Genomic DNA, 18,827 nt, shown 5'->3' with positions numbered 1-18,827 from the left:
TTGCGAAGGTTTAAATTAAGGCTAGTCAATCGAAAAGAGAAGATGAATTTCGAAAATATCGGCGAAAAAAGTGACCCTCTCTGTAGAAAAGTGCCCAGTTAAGGGTGAAGGAATTAATGTTTTTAACCAATCTTTTGATGTTTGTCGTCCGAAGGGGCGAACTTCAAAACAATACCAACCTCGTGAAAATCCGTCGCCTGTGTCGAAAGTTTTCGGCAGACATACAAACATACATACATACATACATTTAAACAAACAGGTGAGATTAATATTATGGTTTATAGAGCTAATTCTCGAATAAATAGTTATAATTTAAAAAGTTATATAAAAATTATATGACTTTAGTCCTATCCGCTAGAATCGAAACCAGAACGATTAGCACTCCAGCCTTAGTTGCTATTTATCTCTCCACCCACATTACCGTTTGAACTACGAACAGATGGATGCAAAAGGATAACAATTAAGTAACTTTGAGATACGAATGTTTAATTTTGAACACGCTTAAAAATAACAGGAGTAATGATTTATTCAACTTATTCTACTATTCCATATGGGGGGGGGTACTAGATTGGTTTAAGGGAAAATTATTCCCAACTCGCATTTAGGTAAAAATGCACTTTCGTAAAAAATTGAATTCATTGCAAAACAAAAACAAATAACACACACACACACACACACACACACACACACACACACACACACACATATATATATATATATATATATATATATATATATATATATATATATATATATATACAGGGTGGACCAAAATAAGGGTCCTATTTTTAAAGTTATTTAAATTTAAAGATAGGACCCTTATTTTGGCCCACCCTATATATATATATATATATATATATATATATATATATATATATATATATATATATATATACATACATATATATATATATATATATATATATATATATATGAATAAAAAATGAATACGAAAAATATATAAATGTTTATATCTTTTCTGCATTTATTTCCTATGTATGGACGTGTAGGAATACAAAAAGTCTTTAAAAAAATGTTTCTTTGGTGTAAAGACGATTCCAATATTTTTCCCGATTCCGATACAATTACCGATTCCGATTCTTTATGAATCTCTAAACATTTAACTACAGACTTGTTGTTTTCCCCCGATTACCATAAAAACACGTGTTAAATGTGTGGATATTTTTTTTCAAACGTTAAAAGACACTTATGAGGAGTAACAATTCAATTAAAAGAATCGTTTTTGGCATCGAAAAATAGGCACAATTTTTTCCGATACCGATTCCGGTACCCATAAAAGTTCCAATTTTTTCGATTCCGATTAATCGTCCCAACACTAATATATATGCATGTTGGTTCGGGTTGAGCTGATCTGCGGGGAGTCTTCCTTCATTGGATGTGGCAGAGTATATTTATAAATATATGTATGTATGTATGTATGTATGTATGTGTGTGCATATATATATATAATTGTTGGACAGATCATTAGTCGACAGATTCGAACTCGGCAATACGAGCCATCTCTGGCTCGATTGGCAAAGACCGTATCCATTCGGCTTCCATTAACCGCGTGAAATAACGTTGAATTTAAACATTTTAATTTGAAATGTTCCTTACGTTATACGATGATGCACACTCATACACACAGAGCACGCATCAAAAAAAAATCACAATCATAAATAAAAAATCACAATCATAAATAAACATAAACATCTCCTACCCACCCTAACACCGATTCCGCCAAAGGGATCGACCACTGATTTCATGAAATGAACCAGATCCGTTGCAGGCATCTAGACTCATTTCCAAGAGCACACGAATACAGTGCAAAACAATCTATGCTGATCTACAAAGAAAATTCCATTAACCTCTCACTAAGAAACAAACTTTTAACTAAAATACGTTAACTTTTGAAAAAAACTTTTAACTAAAAAAACATTTGAAGAGAGCTAATAAAAGCTTGAAACGCGTTATATAAAAGAGTGAAGTTGCCAACATTTGTAGATTTTTTAGACTTTTATCATATATATTTTCTTATATATATATATATATATATATATATATATATATATATATATATATACGTCTCAATAAAAAATGGGTGACTTTCTAAGAAAAACACCGGTCTCCGAGGCGGAGACGTTAATCTTAATATCGTTTTAAAAAAATTACAACAAAACCACATAAACAGATAAACTATAAAAACGAAGCAGTAAATCGTCTATGACATCATAGCGTAATTGATTAGGGCGCTGGACTGAAATACATAAAGTCCAAGGTTTGAATCCTAACAACAGTCAAGCTACGCTGAAGACGAGTAGGGCTCTGAAACACGCGTATCCGTAGATTACTGTTTTAAAAAATAATAAATAAATTAATAAAAAATTCGTCCAAATAAAACATTGGCGACTTTCTAAGAAAAACACCGGTTCTCCGAGGCGGAGCCGTTAAGCTTAATATCGTTTAAAAAATCAACAACAGAACCATATATATATATATATATATATATATATATATATATATATATATATATATATATATATATATAAAGTATGTTCATGTTTATGCAGAATGTAGAAACCATACAATATAGAGTAATTGTGAAATGAAATGAATCATATAATAATCTAATAACAAGCCATAAAAATGTATAAGTATTTAATTAACGTCCGTTTTTTTAAAGGAATGTGCAAATTAGTAAACCTGCGTGTATTTGTTCGCATAACTATGACTGAGTATATTAAAAAGTTCATTTTAATAGTTTTTAAGTAGAAAAAGTAGGCTTTTAATATCAATGCTAGAACGAAATTAAACTAAACTAAATATAGCCCAAATTACGACCCATTGCTCATTACGCATAGAAGTGTTCACAATTCATAATGTTCGGTTAATTAGTCTAGGAGTGAGCGTTTTACGTAGAAATATATAAAGAGATACCTTACTTGACATAAATAGAAATAGATAGCCATTGTTTATTTCCTTCCTGTTTCTCGAAATGAGAACGGAATAATTTATGGGTTTTCCGTGTCGTGATGGTAAAACGGATATTCTGGAAAATCTATATTGGTTCGTTTATAATTCTAATTACATAGGGCGTACATGTCAAAGGCCTACGCACACGATTAATCAACACATATACTGCTTAATATAAGTGTAATGTTTTTATTAAGCAGCAAGTATATTTGTACATGGATAATTGTGTCAATTGCTTTTACACGTCTTTTATTCATTATTTCGTTCTTTACTTCTATTTTTGTTGTGACTTTAAAGCGATAATGTCAATTCATTATGTTTTTGTTTCTTTTTTCAGTCGAAGTTTTAAAAAATCAATGAGACTCATTCATGGGACTGACACGTTATTTACATATGAGATACATTGATATTCGATCATTACGTTAACGCTTTCTTTTATTTCTCTAACACTGAATCATTAAAGAAGGAGAACATAATTTTCCCCACCCAAACTCACAATTTTTTTAATTTTTTTATTACATTTTCACCCCAAACAAGGCAAATTGCCACTTTGGTGTAGGGGGCTACTATCAGGGGCAACAACTACTGGGGTACTATGTAGGGATTTGGGCAGCAAGATGTCGGTTCACGTTACACTTGAACTTCTGCACGTCAGTACTGTTGGAGAAGCAGGGACCTGGAATGGAATTCCAGAGTCTAGCGGTTCTGGGGAAGAAACTATTGGAGTAAAAAGATCTTTTACATCTAGGGATCTCTACAGTGTGGGGGGGATTTAGTAGCTGGTCGGGTTTGTCGAGGGTGCTCACGCCGTGGGGGCAAAAGTGATTGCAGTTCGTCAGAGCATTCACCACTAAAATACTTGTAGAAAAGGCAGAGGGATGCAACATTTCGTCGATGGGACAGAGGCTGAAGCTTAGATGCCAGTTCAGGGCCTATCAGGTTTGCGACTCTCTTTTGAACCTTGTCTAGGAGCGAGAGACTAGTAGCAGATGCACCAGCCTAGATGTGACAGCAATACTCCATACATGGGCGAATGGTGGCCTTATAGAGGTACAGGATACTTTCGGGTGTTAGTAGTTGTCTAGCAGGGTAAAGAGAGCCCACCTTTCTTGCAGCGGCCCTGGCAATGCCTTCAATGTAATTTAAACCATTTTAATATGTTATAGTATATCTTTCTTGTGGTCGTTTGGTCTCACTGGATTCAAGGATATTGATTTATTTAGTCTATTAGAGTATCCAGAAATATACGGCATAATCACGTTGACACACCGATTCTCATTGAATCACCGAAGTTAAGCAACGTTGATCCTGGTCAGTACCAGATAGATGACCATTTAGGAATGCTAGGCGCTGTATGTAGGATGACATCGAAACCTCCGTGCAAGATCTGCAAACATCTAACGTCGTCATCTCCCCAGGGATATACATGCCACTGGGGACCGTTTGTTTATTTAATACTCCCATGAAGTTTCCTCCTTTGGAGGAAGCCCGTACAACCCGCCTAGGGTGAATGCCACTTCAGTACGACGATGGCCCCGTTCAATCTCCAAAGATAATGGCTACCCTCTGTAATGGTAGCTGCACGTGTAATTGTGAGGCAAGGCTTGCGCAATCATCAACCAAAACTGTCCTGAATCGACACTTCTAGTGGCAAGAAGGGTTGCTAGACGACTGGAAACAATGCCGAGATAAGCAGAGAGCACATACAAACCGAACATTCCCAAATGGCCACCCATTTTAGTACTGACCAGGCCAGACGTTGTTTAACTTCGGTGATCTGACGGAAATCGGTGTGTATATTGGTTTGGTTTCGTTTCATGCAAAGACAGTAAAATTACCTGGAAGCTTCACGATAAAATTCCGATATCTCTGATTCTTGCAAAATTTGGACGATAGGTATTAGACATCAATTAATAAATATTTCCATTTCTTTTTTTAATTTTAGGGGGTTATAATATAAGCAAAACCTCCCGTTTAAAAATTCAAATATTTCAGATTTGCATTAAATCTAATTTATGGCTATGAGTCACAAATGGAAACAATGCCGAGATAAGCGGAAAGCACATACCGCACCTGGAATTCCCAAATGGTCACCCATTTTTGTAGTGACCAGGCTCAATTTTGCTTAACTTCGGTGATCTGACGAGAACCTGTGTGTACACATGATTATGTCGTATATACTTCAGTACAGTAGTTAAGTAAATTAATCTAGTCTGGTAGAGTATCCAGCTTCGTGCTGTTATTTGAGGTTGCATCACTTGCAGAAAGTGATCCATTCCTCGTAAAAGCCAGTTAGCAATACCGAGATCTTATTTGGGCCGCGAATAAAATATGTAGTTTTGAATATTAAGTCAGAATTTACTTATAGGGCAAATTATCCTCAAGCTAGATTATTCAGGCGAAACCCTGTACAAAGAAAACTTAGACACTCGAGGGTAATGCCTTGTAGGCATCCCATATGCGTGTCTGTGTGTGATGTACTTTAATTCGCAATCTTTCTTTTTATTGCCGACCGGATTTGCCGATTGTCTTCGTTGTCATTTCTTTGTAATGTCTTTTTCCGTTATCACGACAGTTTCGTCTTTTGCGGGATCGATTGACATGTCTGATGTCTTGCAGGTTTCGACGTCTTCCTACATACAGCACCCTAGCTAAAATAAACTTTTTGGGGTACTGGTAGCGGTTTTAGTTCCATGCCGAACACCATTTAAAAAAAAACTGAGTTCTCCCTCTCCCTACGCATGCGCAATGAACATGTTTTCTCACTTTTATCGGCTTTTTGTTTTTTTAATAGCATTTTCTTTTTAAATGGCGACGTTTTACTGTTTATGTCTCACTTTTATCGACTTTTTCTTTTCATTTTAAAAAAATGTAAATATAGAATGTAAATATAAAAATTAATTATTACTAATAAATGTGTAGTAATTTCATTTATTTCAATATTCATAAACAGTAAAACTTATAAAAAAGTCGATAAAAATTCATGATCGTTTAGTTACTATGGCAACTAAAACATGTTCTTTGCGCATGCGTAGGGAGAGGGAGAACTCAGTTTTTTTTATGGTCTTCGGCATGGAACTAAAACCGCTACCAGTACCCTTTTTTTCTCTCATAGCGAAAGAGAGACCAAGATACTCGTTTAGAGTTTTTGCTTCGGATTATTTTAGGAGATGGAAATCATTAACCTGTGAGAGAGTTTCTAACTTAAGTTTTCTTAGATCAACTTGCACACTTTTAAATATAAGCGCAATGCTTTCATTAAAGAGCGAGTCTTTTCTTTTGCATGTGGGTATCTGTTTTTACACGTCTTTTACGCATTTCATTCGTTCATTTTTTCTTTTTTTTTTCTTTTTGTCATTTTAAAGCAATAACCTCAACGTTCATTACAAATATGCTCGGGTGTGACGATATGACAGAAGTGCGTTCAAAATGAGTGTTTCTGCTTAGAGTACAATTGGACTATAATACTGACTTTTTGCATTTTAACATTAATTCAAACCATTATATATATATATATATAATAATTTTATAAAATCAACAGTAGTTCTCTACAGTGCAATCATTAACTCAAACCATTATATATATGTGTGAATATATATATATATATATATATATATATATATATATAAGTTTCAGTCTCGATTCTAGCTGATGGCACCTAAATACTTATTTTTTTACTTTTTAAATAACATATACGAAATCTATACGAATTAAAATATCATATTTAAGCGTATTTTATACCTGGGTAAAACCGGGCGTCTCCTCCCACTAGTAATTATATATATATATATATATATATATATATATATATATATATATATACGGGCAAATAGTTAATAAAATATGTTAAAAAAAAACACTTTGAAATGAATTAAAACATATTTAATCTGAAAATGAAACACTAGATAAGTGGATAGTCCTTAATCCGTGGAGTTTCGAAAAATACTTTCCTTCTCATCAGAGGGTAGGAATTAGCAAAACGCGAGATCGGATTTTGCAAGCAAAAGTATTTGATGAAACAACAAGTAAGTCAAAGATCTTAATTGATAACAACAAAAAAAGTGAAGCAGAGGGAATATGCTGAAGAAAAAGGTGATTACACATGAATTGATAGTCTGGTGGAAGATAAATAATCCAGTGACGGTAAAATCCAAATATATAACTTCAAGAAAGTTTTATTTTATATATATATATATATATATATATATATATATATATATATATATATATATAGGACTAGAGCAGAAATTTATATAGAAATTATAGGCAAAAAATAAATAAAGGTGACGTACCTTGGTTTTGTTGCCTTTCTCCTCTTTATTCTCTTCTTCATTGCTGAGTATTTTTGCCAATTCTCTTTGTCATTTTGTTTCTTCTTCCATTGTCTCTGTCGTCACCGTAGTTTCGCCTAGTGATCTCGAAATGATAAGCGTCGTCTTCCTATTTCATGATTGATTTATACGTCTAGTGTCTCTTCAGTGCAGCAACAACGACACCCTTCCAGTACCAAAAGAAGACCTCCCGAGCAGACTCTGAACTCTTCAGGAAAGAGTGAACAACACTAAACAAGACCCAAGCAAAGAAACAACCTACACAAGTGGGGCTATGTACAGGACGCTCGTGTCTCTGCGGCGCAGACCTGCAGACTATCGCTCACATCCTTACAGATTGCCCTCTAAGCAAGGCATGCTCCGGTGTGGACCCGAGAGATGCCTCGAGCATTTGCCCGACGATGGATGTTGAGATGGAATGAAGCACTAAGATGATGATGACGACGACGACAACGACGGCGGCGGCGGCGGCGGCGGCGGCGGCGGCGGGTGCAGTTTGCTGAAATAAACTTTTCTATTCCCGACTTTCACACTCCTTCGTCTATTAGCCAGGCGCAGAGGTACAATGCCAGGGACACATGAGAACAACCCTAACCTTGGCTTCTTTCTTTGGATGCTGCTTCCCCATCCCATTTTCCTTTTTTCTCTCACAAACTTAGCAAACTGGGTTTGCTAGTTGTAATCACTAGGCTGGTCTGACTCAGTCTTGTCCGAGAAGTCGAGGGTACCTGATTGACAGATTGTCTCGCTGCTGTTTCTGACTGACAATACAGGGACCCTAATTCTTAGGTAGCGCTTAGAGCGACTGCTCTATTTTAATATTTCTCATAATATGGGCATAGTTGTATTGCCATATCGCACATGGAAAAGGGACCCTGCTGCTATTTCTGGTGAGTTTTAACGAGGCCACAACTTTCTAGGCAGTACTCAGCTAATGGACCACTTGTGTGTGTATACTTAGCGCTAAAACTGGTCCACTTTGCCGAACATTCTTTCCCCCAACCTGAAATTAAACAAAAACGTAAGTAAATAACAACTCAAACCAATATTACGACTAAAATTTCTACTCTAATAGTTTCTTTCCTCGAACAGCTAGACTTACCCCTTCAAAAGTGAGCTGACCGGCCTGGCGGTTGCGTCTAGTACAGTAGATTGAAAACCAGCTAAGTTCGATGCCGTGTATTGAGAGCCAATTGTGTTTGTAGCTGCGTATTGAGAGATAGCTATTGCTGATGTCGTGTATTGAAAGGCAGCTGTGTCTGGTACCGTCTATTTAGAGATAGCTATTGCTGGTACTGTGTATTGAAAGCACATTGTGTCTAGTATCGTGTATTGAGAGCCAGTTTTTTCTGGTACCGTGTTCGCACAAAAATTAAATGACCTTGGGCTGCATACAAGTAAGGCGTTTGAGGAAGGAAGAGTCCGTTTTGAATATAAGAGCCAAGTACGTCCAAGGATGGAATACTGTTGCCACATCTGGGCAGGAGCTGCTAGAAAGGACTTGTCCTGCCTTGATAGAGTTCAAAATAGACTTCGTAGCCTCGTAGGAGATATCCTTTTCTCTTCCCTCTATCTCACATAAGAGATATTGCGAGTTTGTCTCTGCTGTATCGTTATTTTCATGGAAAGTGTTCGACTGAGCTTCAGTCTATGGTCCCCCCTCGCTAAACTTTCACAAGAAACACTCGTCTAGCTGAAAACACTATCAATAATTCCCCCCCACTCGTTATCTGTGTCTAAACCTAAACATAGATTCCATGAACAAAGCTTCTTTCTTAGAAGTGTATCCTGTGGAATTGACTTCCGTTTTCCTGCTTTCCAGCCGTCTATAATATGGTTGTCTTCAAGTCTAACGTAAACAAGTTCTTGATAAGCCGTCCCATTTGGTAACAAATTTACCGAATTTCCATTATTAACGATTACTATATTGTCCAATTTCTACTGTACGCTCTTCATCCCTTATCCTTGAGTGGCGTCTTGGCCTTGATAAGTGGTGATGCCTATGTAAAAAAAAAAGCTAGTCGTGCATACATACCGCATTGAGGCATGATGGATCATTTAGTTTAATAATTCCCGTACCTCGATTGCATAGAATGAATATTTTTCTAAATTTAAGATATCATGAAAGCCAAAATAATAATAATAATAATAATAATAATAATAATAATAATAATAATAATAATGAAGAAATCTACTGCTGTTGACTGGTGAAGAAAACCTACTACTTAAATGGCATTGGATGAATAATTAAGAGTATATATTGTTGCGTACGTCTTCTGATTATCCTTATTACATGGCTTGTTGCACTTTAATAATGAAACTTAATATACAGGGTATTTAAACCCATACTAAACTTTATCTTTGGGTGCAAAAGTGTGAAAATTTAAAAATGAAATTTACCAGGGCAAGGTCGAACGATGACATTGCGAATATGCATGCGTAACGTAATAGCTATTCGTTCATGTTTTCATTTTTAGACTTGCAGCAAACATATCTTCACAGTTCAGGCATTAACGTAAAGGGAAAAAGTACATTGTAAGCTAAACGTTTTGGTTTCGATTTTCGATGGTGGCGCACCAGTCTTCATTTATTTATTTTTACTTTTTAAATCATTATCGATATAATATAATAATAAATACGAAATCTGCATTAAACAAAATATCATACTTAAGCGTATTTTACAACCAGGCCGGCTAGAAACATTATGTTGGTGGAAAAATAATGTCGTTTTTGACGTTCAACTATATATATAAAAACGACATTATTTTTGCACCAACCTTATAAATCAAGTCACCATTAAAAAAGACACACTTAAAGTCACCATTAAAAAAGACACACTTAAAGTCACCATTAAAAAAGACACTTATTTAAATTTCATTCAGAAATAAATATCATTTTAAAAACAAAAAATTATTGTGTGAACAAAGGATACAAAATTTAAACTAATTTCTATAATCCATGGATTTTCGAAGTAGGCTCATCTCCTCCGATGAAAAGTTATTAATTCTGGTTTGATGTAATTTTGCTATTTAGAACATACATAGAAAGTTTATATATATATGTATATATGTATATATATATAAATATATATATATATATACATATATATGTATTATATATAATATATATACACACACACATATATATATGACTACTTAATTTATCACATAAATTAATATATGAAAATATAATTTTATGAGTAAATTTTTAGTATTTACTTCAACAGTGCTCAAAACACAGGTAGAGCTACGTAGTAAGTTATATGACTAAATAAACTAAATGCCACGTATATTTTATAACTTACTGTATATATTTATATATATATATATATAGAGAGAGAGAGAGAGAGAGAAATATAAATTATAATAAGTTTATCAAAGTAATCAAAATGGTAAACTTAAAATATATTATAAATATTAAAGAGTTAATATTTACAAGTAAAGTAATCTCAACCAGATGTAAAAGCTCAATAAAACCGAAAAGGACCTCACCCATTTTTTAACAAAGTAAGATCTGTGACTTACTTGTGGGTTCATTAAATACTTTTACATGCAAAATCCGATCCCGCATTTTGCTAATTCCCGCCCACTGATGAGAAGGAGAGTATTTCTTCGAAACTCCGCGGATTAAGAACTATCCACTTATCTTGTGCTTCCTTTTTAAAATTAAATATGTTTTAAACTCTTTTTCAAGATGTTTTTTTAACATGTTTTATTAATCATTTTTTCATATATATATATATATATATATATATATATATATATATATATATTAGCGGAAGAGATAGAGTTTGAAAATATGTAGACATAGACAGAAATATAGCCTTTGATACACACACACACATACATATATATATATGTATATATATATATATATATATATATATATATATATATATCTGAACGTCTGTGTGTGGGTCTGGTCACAAATAGGCTGCAATATGGTTGACTATTATAGAAAACTGATCACATATAATGATAGAAGATGTATCGAGACACAGGAATGGGTATGTTTGATCTGGCATAATGATGATTCATTAAAATTTTGGGGTCTGCATTCGCGCCTGGTCCACAAAGTATGGAAATAAAAAATTTAAAAATAAGAAAAAAAAAGTTTACAAGTGTTTTTGATATAGATGTATATAATAATACTTTGATAAGTATGTTTTAACTTAAACAGGGATGGTATCATAAAATTGTGGGGTCTGCGTTCGCGCCTGGCCTACATAGAATGGAAATAGGCACAAACTTTTATAAAGACTTTTCATATCTATCTGCGTAAGTATACTTTGATAATTATGTTTCAGTTTGAAGAAATATGGTATAATAAAATTATGGGGTGTTCGTTCGCGCCTGACCTCCATAGAATGGAAATATGTCACAAAGTTTAACAAATTTTTTTAATATAGATCAACAGAATATTGTGATAAGTGTTTCGTTGTGAACAGGTATGGTATAATAAATTATGGGATTTATCTATTTTATTTTTACTTTCGTCATATTTTGCTTTGGTTTTGATACCCCCAAATTCGAAGCTATCTCTTTACAACCCTTCCTTTTCATAACCTATCATACTTTCATAAATCAGAGTCCATTTTCTGTAGGCTGTTTTTGAACCCAGTCAACGACGGGTATTTTTGCTAGTATATATATATATATATATATATATATATATATATGGGACTAGAGCAGAAATTTATATAGAAATTATAGGCAAAAAAATAAATAAAGGTGTATGTGAATTTATTTTCACATTTATTTCTATTTTTTAGAATTTTTTAAAAGTATTATTTAGTATTTTTTAATGTATTTATTTATTTTTTAGGTATTATTTAGTATGTTTTAATGTATTTATTTATTTATTTAAAGTATTATTTAGTATTTTTTTATGTATTTATTTATTTTTTTAAAGTATTATTTAGTATTTTTTAATGTATTTTATTATTTTTTTAAAGTATTATTTAGTATTTTTTAATGTATTTATTTATTTTTTTAAAGCATCATTTAGTATTTTTTAATGTATTTATTTATTTTTTAAAGTTTTATTTGGTATTTTTTAATGTATTTATTTATTTTTTTAAAGTATTATTTAGTATTTTTTAATGTATTTTATTTATTTTTTTTAAGTATTATTTAGTATTTTTTAATGTATTTATTTATTTTTTTAAAGCATCATTTAGTATTTTTTAATGTATTTATTTTTTTTTTAAGTTTTATTTGGTATTTTTTAATGTATTTATTTATTTTTTTAAAGTATTATTTAGTATTTTTTAATGTATTTTATTATTTTTTTAAAGTATTATTTAGTATTTTTTAATGTATTTATTTATTTTTTTAAAGCATCATTTAGTATTTTTTAATGTATTTATTTATTTTTTAAAGTTTTATTTGGTATTTTTTAATGTATTTATTTATTTTTTTAAAGTATTATTTAGTATTTTTTAATGTATTTATTTATTTTTTTAAAGCATCATTTAGTATTTTTTAATGTATTTATTTATTTTTTAAAGTTTTATTTGGTATTTTTTAATGTATTTATTTATTTTTTTAAAGTATTATTTGGTATTTTTTAATGTATTTATTTATTTTTTTAAAGTATTATTTGGTATTTTTTAATGTATTTATTTATTTTTTTAAAGTATTATTTGGTATTTTTTAATGTATTTATTTATTTTTTTAACATGTTATGTTTATTTTTATATTTTATTGTACCCTTTTCTTATATCGTTAACATAGCTCTTGTCATGTCTCCTGATGCGAAGAATTAGGCTTTGAAATGCCTTCTTTTAAGAGCATCTATAACCCCTTTTCCCACTGATATTATTTTTTTTCCTTATTGAACTGACAAAAAATTCATCTGCACCTATATTTGTGTGTGTGTGTGTGTGTGTGTGTGTGTGTGTGTGTGTGTGTGTGTGTGTGTGGAATATATATATATATAGTAGCATGTTGACCTGATCTTTCCCTGGATTGAATTTTGATCAACAAATGTTTCACACCCCCGTATTTTTATTGTCATCGAAATCGGTGAAATCCCCCATTTTTAATCAAATCGATTGATTGCCTGCTCTAGTTGGGGACCCATCCCGGTGCACCGGGAGAAATCTTCACATGCCTCAGTGACAGTTCATAATATATTGTAGTTTACATTGCACTGTAGAGAACTACTGTTAATTTTATAAAATTATATATATATATATATATATATATATATAATGGTTTGAATTAATGTTAAAATGAAAAAAGTCAAGTATCATAGCCCAATTGTACTCTAAGCAGAAACACTCATTTTGAACGCACTTCTGTCATATCAAATAACCTACTATTGATTTTAAATGCCGAGCCTTTCTGTTTGTGTAGTAATAAAACTTCTCAAATGCACTTTGGTGCAAATCGCCTGTTCCTTCTTTCATTGGATCATTTAAATTATCGATTATTGATACTTATCGAAGTCATTCCAATGCAAAACCTACCTAAGAACTGTCAGACACATGAAGTTCCTTTTTGTGAGATTTCATAAAAATCAGCTCAGCCGTTTTCGAGTCTATAGGGAACGAACTCACACAGAAACACACAAAGGTCATTTTTACATGTATATATATATATATATATATATATATATATATATATATATATATATATATAACTACTTCATTTACTCACATAAAATTAATATACGAAAGTATAAATTTATGCGTAAACTTTAAGTATTTACTTCAAAATGCTCAATACGTAGGTAGAGCTAGTTAGTGTAGCTTAATGGCCATATATATTTTATAACTATATATATATATATATATATATATATATATATATATATATATATATATATAGAGAGAGAGAGAGAGAGAGAGAGAGAGAGAGCATGCCTTTTTTTTTTTTTTGCAAATTATTTTTCTCAGTAGGTTTCTATATTTCTTGTTTTTATTATTCATTTCCTTTACATTTCAATAACGGAAATCTTGGTTATATTCATCCGTTGGTCTTGAAACCTACTCAAGGAAGGGAAAACATTCTTCAATAAAAATTAATAACACGAATCTCAAAACATTTATGGCTTGACAATTTGGCGAAATGCGCAGACATGACAGAATTTACACAAAAATATATAAAACGTTCAACACTATTTCTCCAAACGGATAGACAGAACTGTAATGAAGCGTTGCTTATAGGCGCGTGTGAGAAAATCAGCAGCAACCTATGATAGCTGATTAGCGAAAAAATTAGCAGAAGCAGCAGTCGTTTTAGTATATATGCAAATGAAGCAAGTGCACACACGCTGACGTCACGGAAAGAAGAAGGAAAGGAAAATACAACACGTGGTCTAGGAGAGAAGCAATTTGAGATCGCGAAAGATGGGCGTGTGAAAACAAGAGCAAGAAAGCGCTGGCTATGGCGGGTGTAAAGTAGCTGGGAGAGAGACTTTTAAAAAGCACATGTTATATGGCAGAGCGTTTACTTCTAGGGAAAAGTATCATTCATGGCAGGTTGACTTGACCAAACCCTGCACAAAGAAACCTTAGACGCCCGAGAAGGTGTTCAAATTCTCGGCGTATGCGCTGTTTGAGTTTTGTTTGTTTGTTTGTTTGTTTTTGTTTTACGGCATATCAATCCGTTTCAGGTTATTTAATACTGAATCCAGTAATTTTGAAAAAAAAAATTTTTAATTGAGTATATTTGTTTTTTTCTTTTTAAGTCGGTTTCTATTTAACCCATAGTTGGGACCCTAACAGATACTACCACTCTTGGTCAGAGTGAACCTGGGAGCAATAGCAATTAAAGAGTGGCTCTACACTCCCCAAAACCTGCAAGCTGGGGCCTCACCATCGGATATAGTTTAAAGTCATATCCAGGACCGTTTAAGTTTGGGGTAAAACATGTTCATTCTTTGTACGTTCTGTCAGTTAGAAGATGATACTTTTCTTTAACAGTTCTAACAAAACTTCAACAGAGTTTTATGCAAAGCGTACTTTACTTTTGGTCAAGGTGCAATCTATACCTCATTCATTTTTCAAGCTTACATCTGGTCAATAAAATTAACGTTCGCACTTTACGTCATATATCGGACTAGCTGGGTTACTAGCTGAGGCAAAAAAACAAACAAAGAAGTTTTCATCTTCTTACCCCTTTGTATCTGTTTTTGGTTCCCCGTAAAAGAAGGGATTGGACCTGGTAATTAAACCCAGTTCAGCTGTTCGTTTGTTCGTATTTTTCTCAATAACCACGCCTTGAATTTTTTTTAAATTTGGCACAAACATTAGTGATGGTGAAAGTATATTTTTGCTAAAACAGATTTTCCGGGATAACTCTGATTGCCTCCCACCCTGGGGGGGGGGCATTCTATGGATAAAATTGCCCCAAAATCTTTTATCCGTTTATTTGTTTGCACTTTTCTCAATAACCATGCCTTGGATTTTTAAAAATTTTCCACAAACATTAGTCATGGTAAAAGTAATTTTTTTTACTCATGGAGGGGTTCCCCGCATGCTAAGCTTGTTTTTTTATCTTCTCTTTTTTCCTTGGTCCTATTCCCCCCTCCTATTTCTCCCTCACGCTCTCTTTCTTTTCAACTGAACCGATCCCTCTCTCTCTCTCTCTCTCTCTCTCTCTCTCTCTCTCTCTCTCTCTTGACACGCACACATACAAACGGACAATTCTTCTTTATATATCGACGAATGAGAAGGTATAAGGGAATTAACTTTGTGATAAAAAGTCAGAGTTACCTCCCTTTACATGATGATGAGGAGGCTGGAAAACCAAATCTCTTGAGGAAAATTTTGAAAGTTTAGGGTAAAAGATTGATTTTTTTTTTTTTTAAATTTTAGATGTTATTCATTACGGCCAATGGTGATTAAGAATATATCATTTGTGAATTTTATATTCTCTATAAACTTTCTCCGTCGGAGGAATTCTGCTCGCCAGGTATGGTCGGTTCGTTTTAACAAAAAATTAACTGCCAAATCTTTGCCAAAAAAACACCCATCTAGCTACAATAACTATCAACAAATTTCCCCACTCTGTATCTGTGCCTAAATGTAAACGCAAATTTCATGAACAAAGTTTCTTTCCCAGAACTGCCCGCCTGTAGAACTCGGTTTCCAGACCTCCTTTTCAGCTTACTACTGGTCGTTTTCAAGTCCAATGTAAACAAGTTCTTGTTGGGCCACCCCTAAATAATCCATTTCTACCGATTTATATTATTAACTATTAATACGCTGTTGTCTCAATGACTACCGATTAACCTTTATCCTCGAGTGGTCTTCAGGCCTTGATTCCCATGTAAATCAAAACCAAGAGTTATATAATAACAGCATGTATTCAAATTCTTACTGTTAACCAATGTTTTTTTTTATCCTGGACAACATCTGTTGACCTTCATTATCAGTAAAATAATACTCGTTTTTTGTTCCTTTTTTATTATCAGTGTCATATCGGAAGCCGACAAGCAAAAGGTCTTCCCAGACTTAACTGGAAGTCATAAATTAGCCATCATACAATTCGACCGTGCTGGAATCGAAACCTTGCCGCCAGATCTTTGCCAAAAAGTGCCAACTTTACAGTCACTGTAAGTAAAAATGATTTTAGTTTAGGAATTCTTTCAGTTAAAGATGTTAAAAAATCCATCGCACTATTGTGCTACATAGTTCAATACAAATAAAAAATAGCATTGTAAGAGACAACTTTTAATTTACTCTTTCAGTTTAGAACCAATGTTCTTTGTTGTCATATCTCTTTCAAATTTTTTCTTTTCTACGTAACGTTTCACTGGCTTCTTTCTTCATCCGCTGCAAATGGAAATTGCTACTAATCGATTTCTCACACCATTACAACAATGATCATATAGTATTAGAAGGTTATTCGAAAACGAGGCTACATAAAAGGACGGTTACTCTCATATCCTTGTTCAATGTTACCGGATTGGCCTTTTTAAAGCCAAATTACGCCATTAAATTTATGCAAATTAAAGGCATTTTACGAATTTTGCCTTTTTTGAAGCAGTTTGGCCTTCAAACATTGTATTTGGTCTTTTTCAAAGCGCATTTAGTCCGTACTAACTAAGGAAGGAACATTTTCTATTCTTTTGTGGAAAATTATCTTATTCCTTTCATAACTTCTTTAAAACATGTTTTAATCCTGCTTCTTTCAGAGACGTCCATTCAAACAAAATATCTAAGATGCCAAACCTTACAGGATGTGGAGAACTTCGAATACTGTAAGTACAATCGTTTTTCGTCATTAAAAAAACTCATTACAATCCAATCCTCTACTATATTAATAAAGCCTGTTTCCAGATATTATCATTCGGTTTTATTCAGTTTTATTTCCTACATTGGTTCTGTTCATTCAAACTAACTCTCCCAAGGAAGTTATATTTTTGTAAGTGGTGGGAGTATTCGTAGCTCTGTTAAAATATCTACTAACAATCCTCAGTTACGCACCGGTAAATTTTATCTTATATTTAAAATAATCTGACCTGACTACAACTTGGATGTCCAACATAAACAAATTCCTGATAAACCGCCTCCTTAAGTAAGACACTTTATCAAATCTCCATTACTAACGATTACCACGATATTATCCCATTGATTACTGCACACGCAATAACCCTTATCCCGAGTGGCTTCTGGGCCTTGATAAGTGGTGACTACCATGTAAAAAAATCTCGATCTTATCTTGAAAATTTAGACATTATAAAAAAAATAACCGAACACTTTCTATACAAAACTTTTCAACTTAACACTGGCACCAATTCCCACACTTTTCCGCGTATTCTACATATTAAAAAATATATTTAATTACAGATATCTGTCTCGCCAAAAAAAAATCCAAGCAGAGATTAGCAATAATATTAACCCTCCATATTAATTATCTACTGCCACGCCACCAGTCCACACCGGTAAATTGTTTTTGTACACGATGAATAATGCTTTAGAGTCCCGTTACAGTGTATAATACTTGTATGTCTATTTTTTAATTTTGACTGCTATATAATTACACGTTTAGACAAACATATTCGTTGCTCATCATATTTAATTTAACAGTTTAATCCTTTCTATTGATATTTTCTTTTTTATTTTTACTCTTTTCCGTCAAAAACAAGCATATAGCTATGCATAGCGTCATTTTTGATCGTGTCGAACAGGAGAGTAGGATGAAGTTAGTTATCGAAATGTCTGTTTGTATTACATTTAGTAAAGTCAGAAAAGGCGGAAAGACTTAACAAATTCTAATGTTTAGCAATTTGAACGGGGAATCTATTAGTGTAAGGCTTTTCGACATCTAGGCACCATTACAGTGCAGGGGTGGGATTTTGTTGATAAACAGTCGAGGGGATACAAGTAGATTGAGTTCGTCAGAAATTATTCCATTAAAGTATTAGTAAAACAGACACATGAATGCAACATTACGGCGATGGGACAGGGGTTGGAGCTTGGTTCATAATACAGGGCCTATCAGACTGAAGACTGTTTTGGGATCCTATCTAAGAGGAAGAGACGAGAGTTAGATGCATCAGATGTGGCAA

At 33.0% G+C, this 18,827-nt stretch overlaps 1 protein-coding gene across 1 annotated transcript in view; it reads left to right on the top strand.

The window, feature by feature from the left end:
* The window catches only part of LOC145266330 (uncharacterized), a 766,230-nt gene that overhangs the window by 644,488 nt on the left and 102,915 nt on the right, over positions 1-18,827 (top strand). Inside the window, exons 11-12 of the mRNA XM_080121918.1 lie at positions 16,728-16,868; positions 17,451-17,516. Coding sequence (XP_079978044.1) covers positions 16,728-16,868; positions 17,451-17,516 — 207 coding nt within the window. The remainder of the gene's footprint in view (positions 1-16,727; positions 16,869-17,450; positions 17,517-18,827) is intronic.

Source organism: Euprymna scolopes, chromosome 41 (genome assembly GCF_053919585.1).
Source record: "Euprymna scolopes isolate OS-2025 chromosome 41, ASM5391958v1, whole genome shotgun sequence".
Taxonomy (NCBI): domain Eukaryota; kingdom Metazoa; phylum Mollusca; class Cephalopoda; order Sepiida; family Sepiolidae; genus Euprymna; species Euprymna scolopes.
This window is presented reverse-complemented; position numbering and strand designations above follow the sequence as displayed.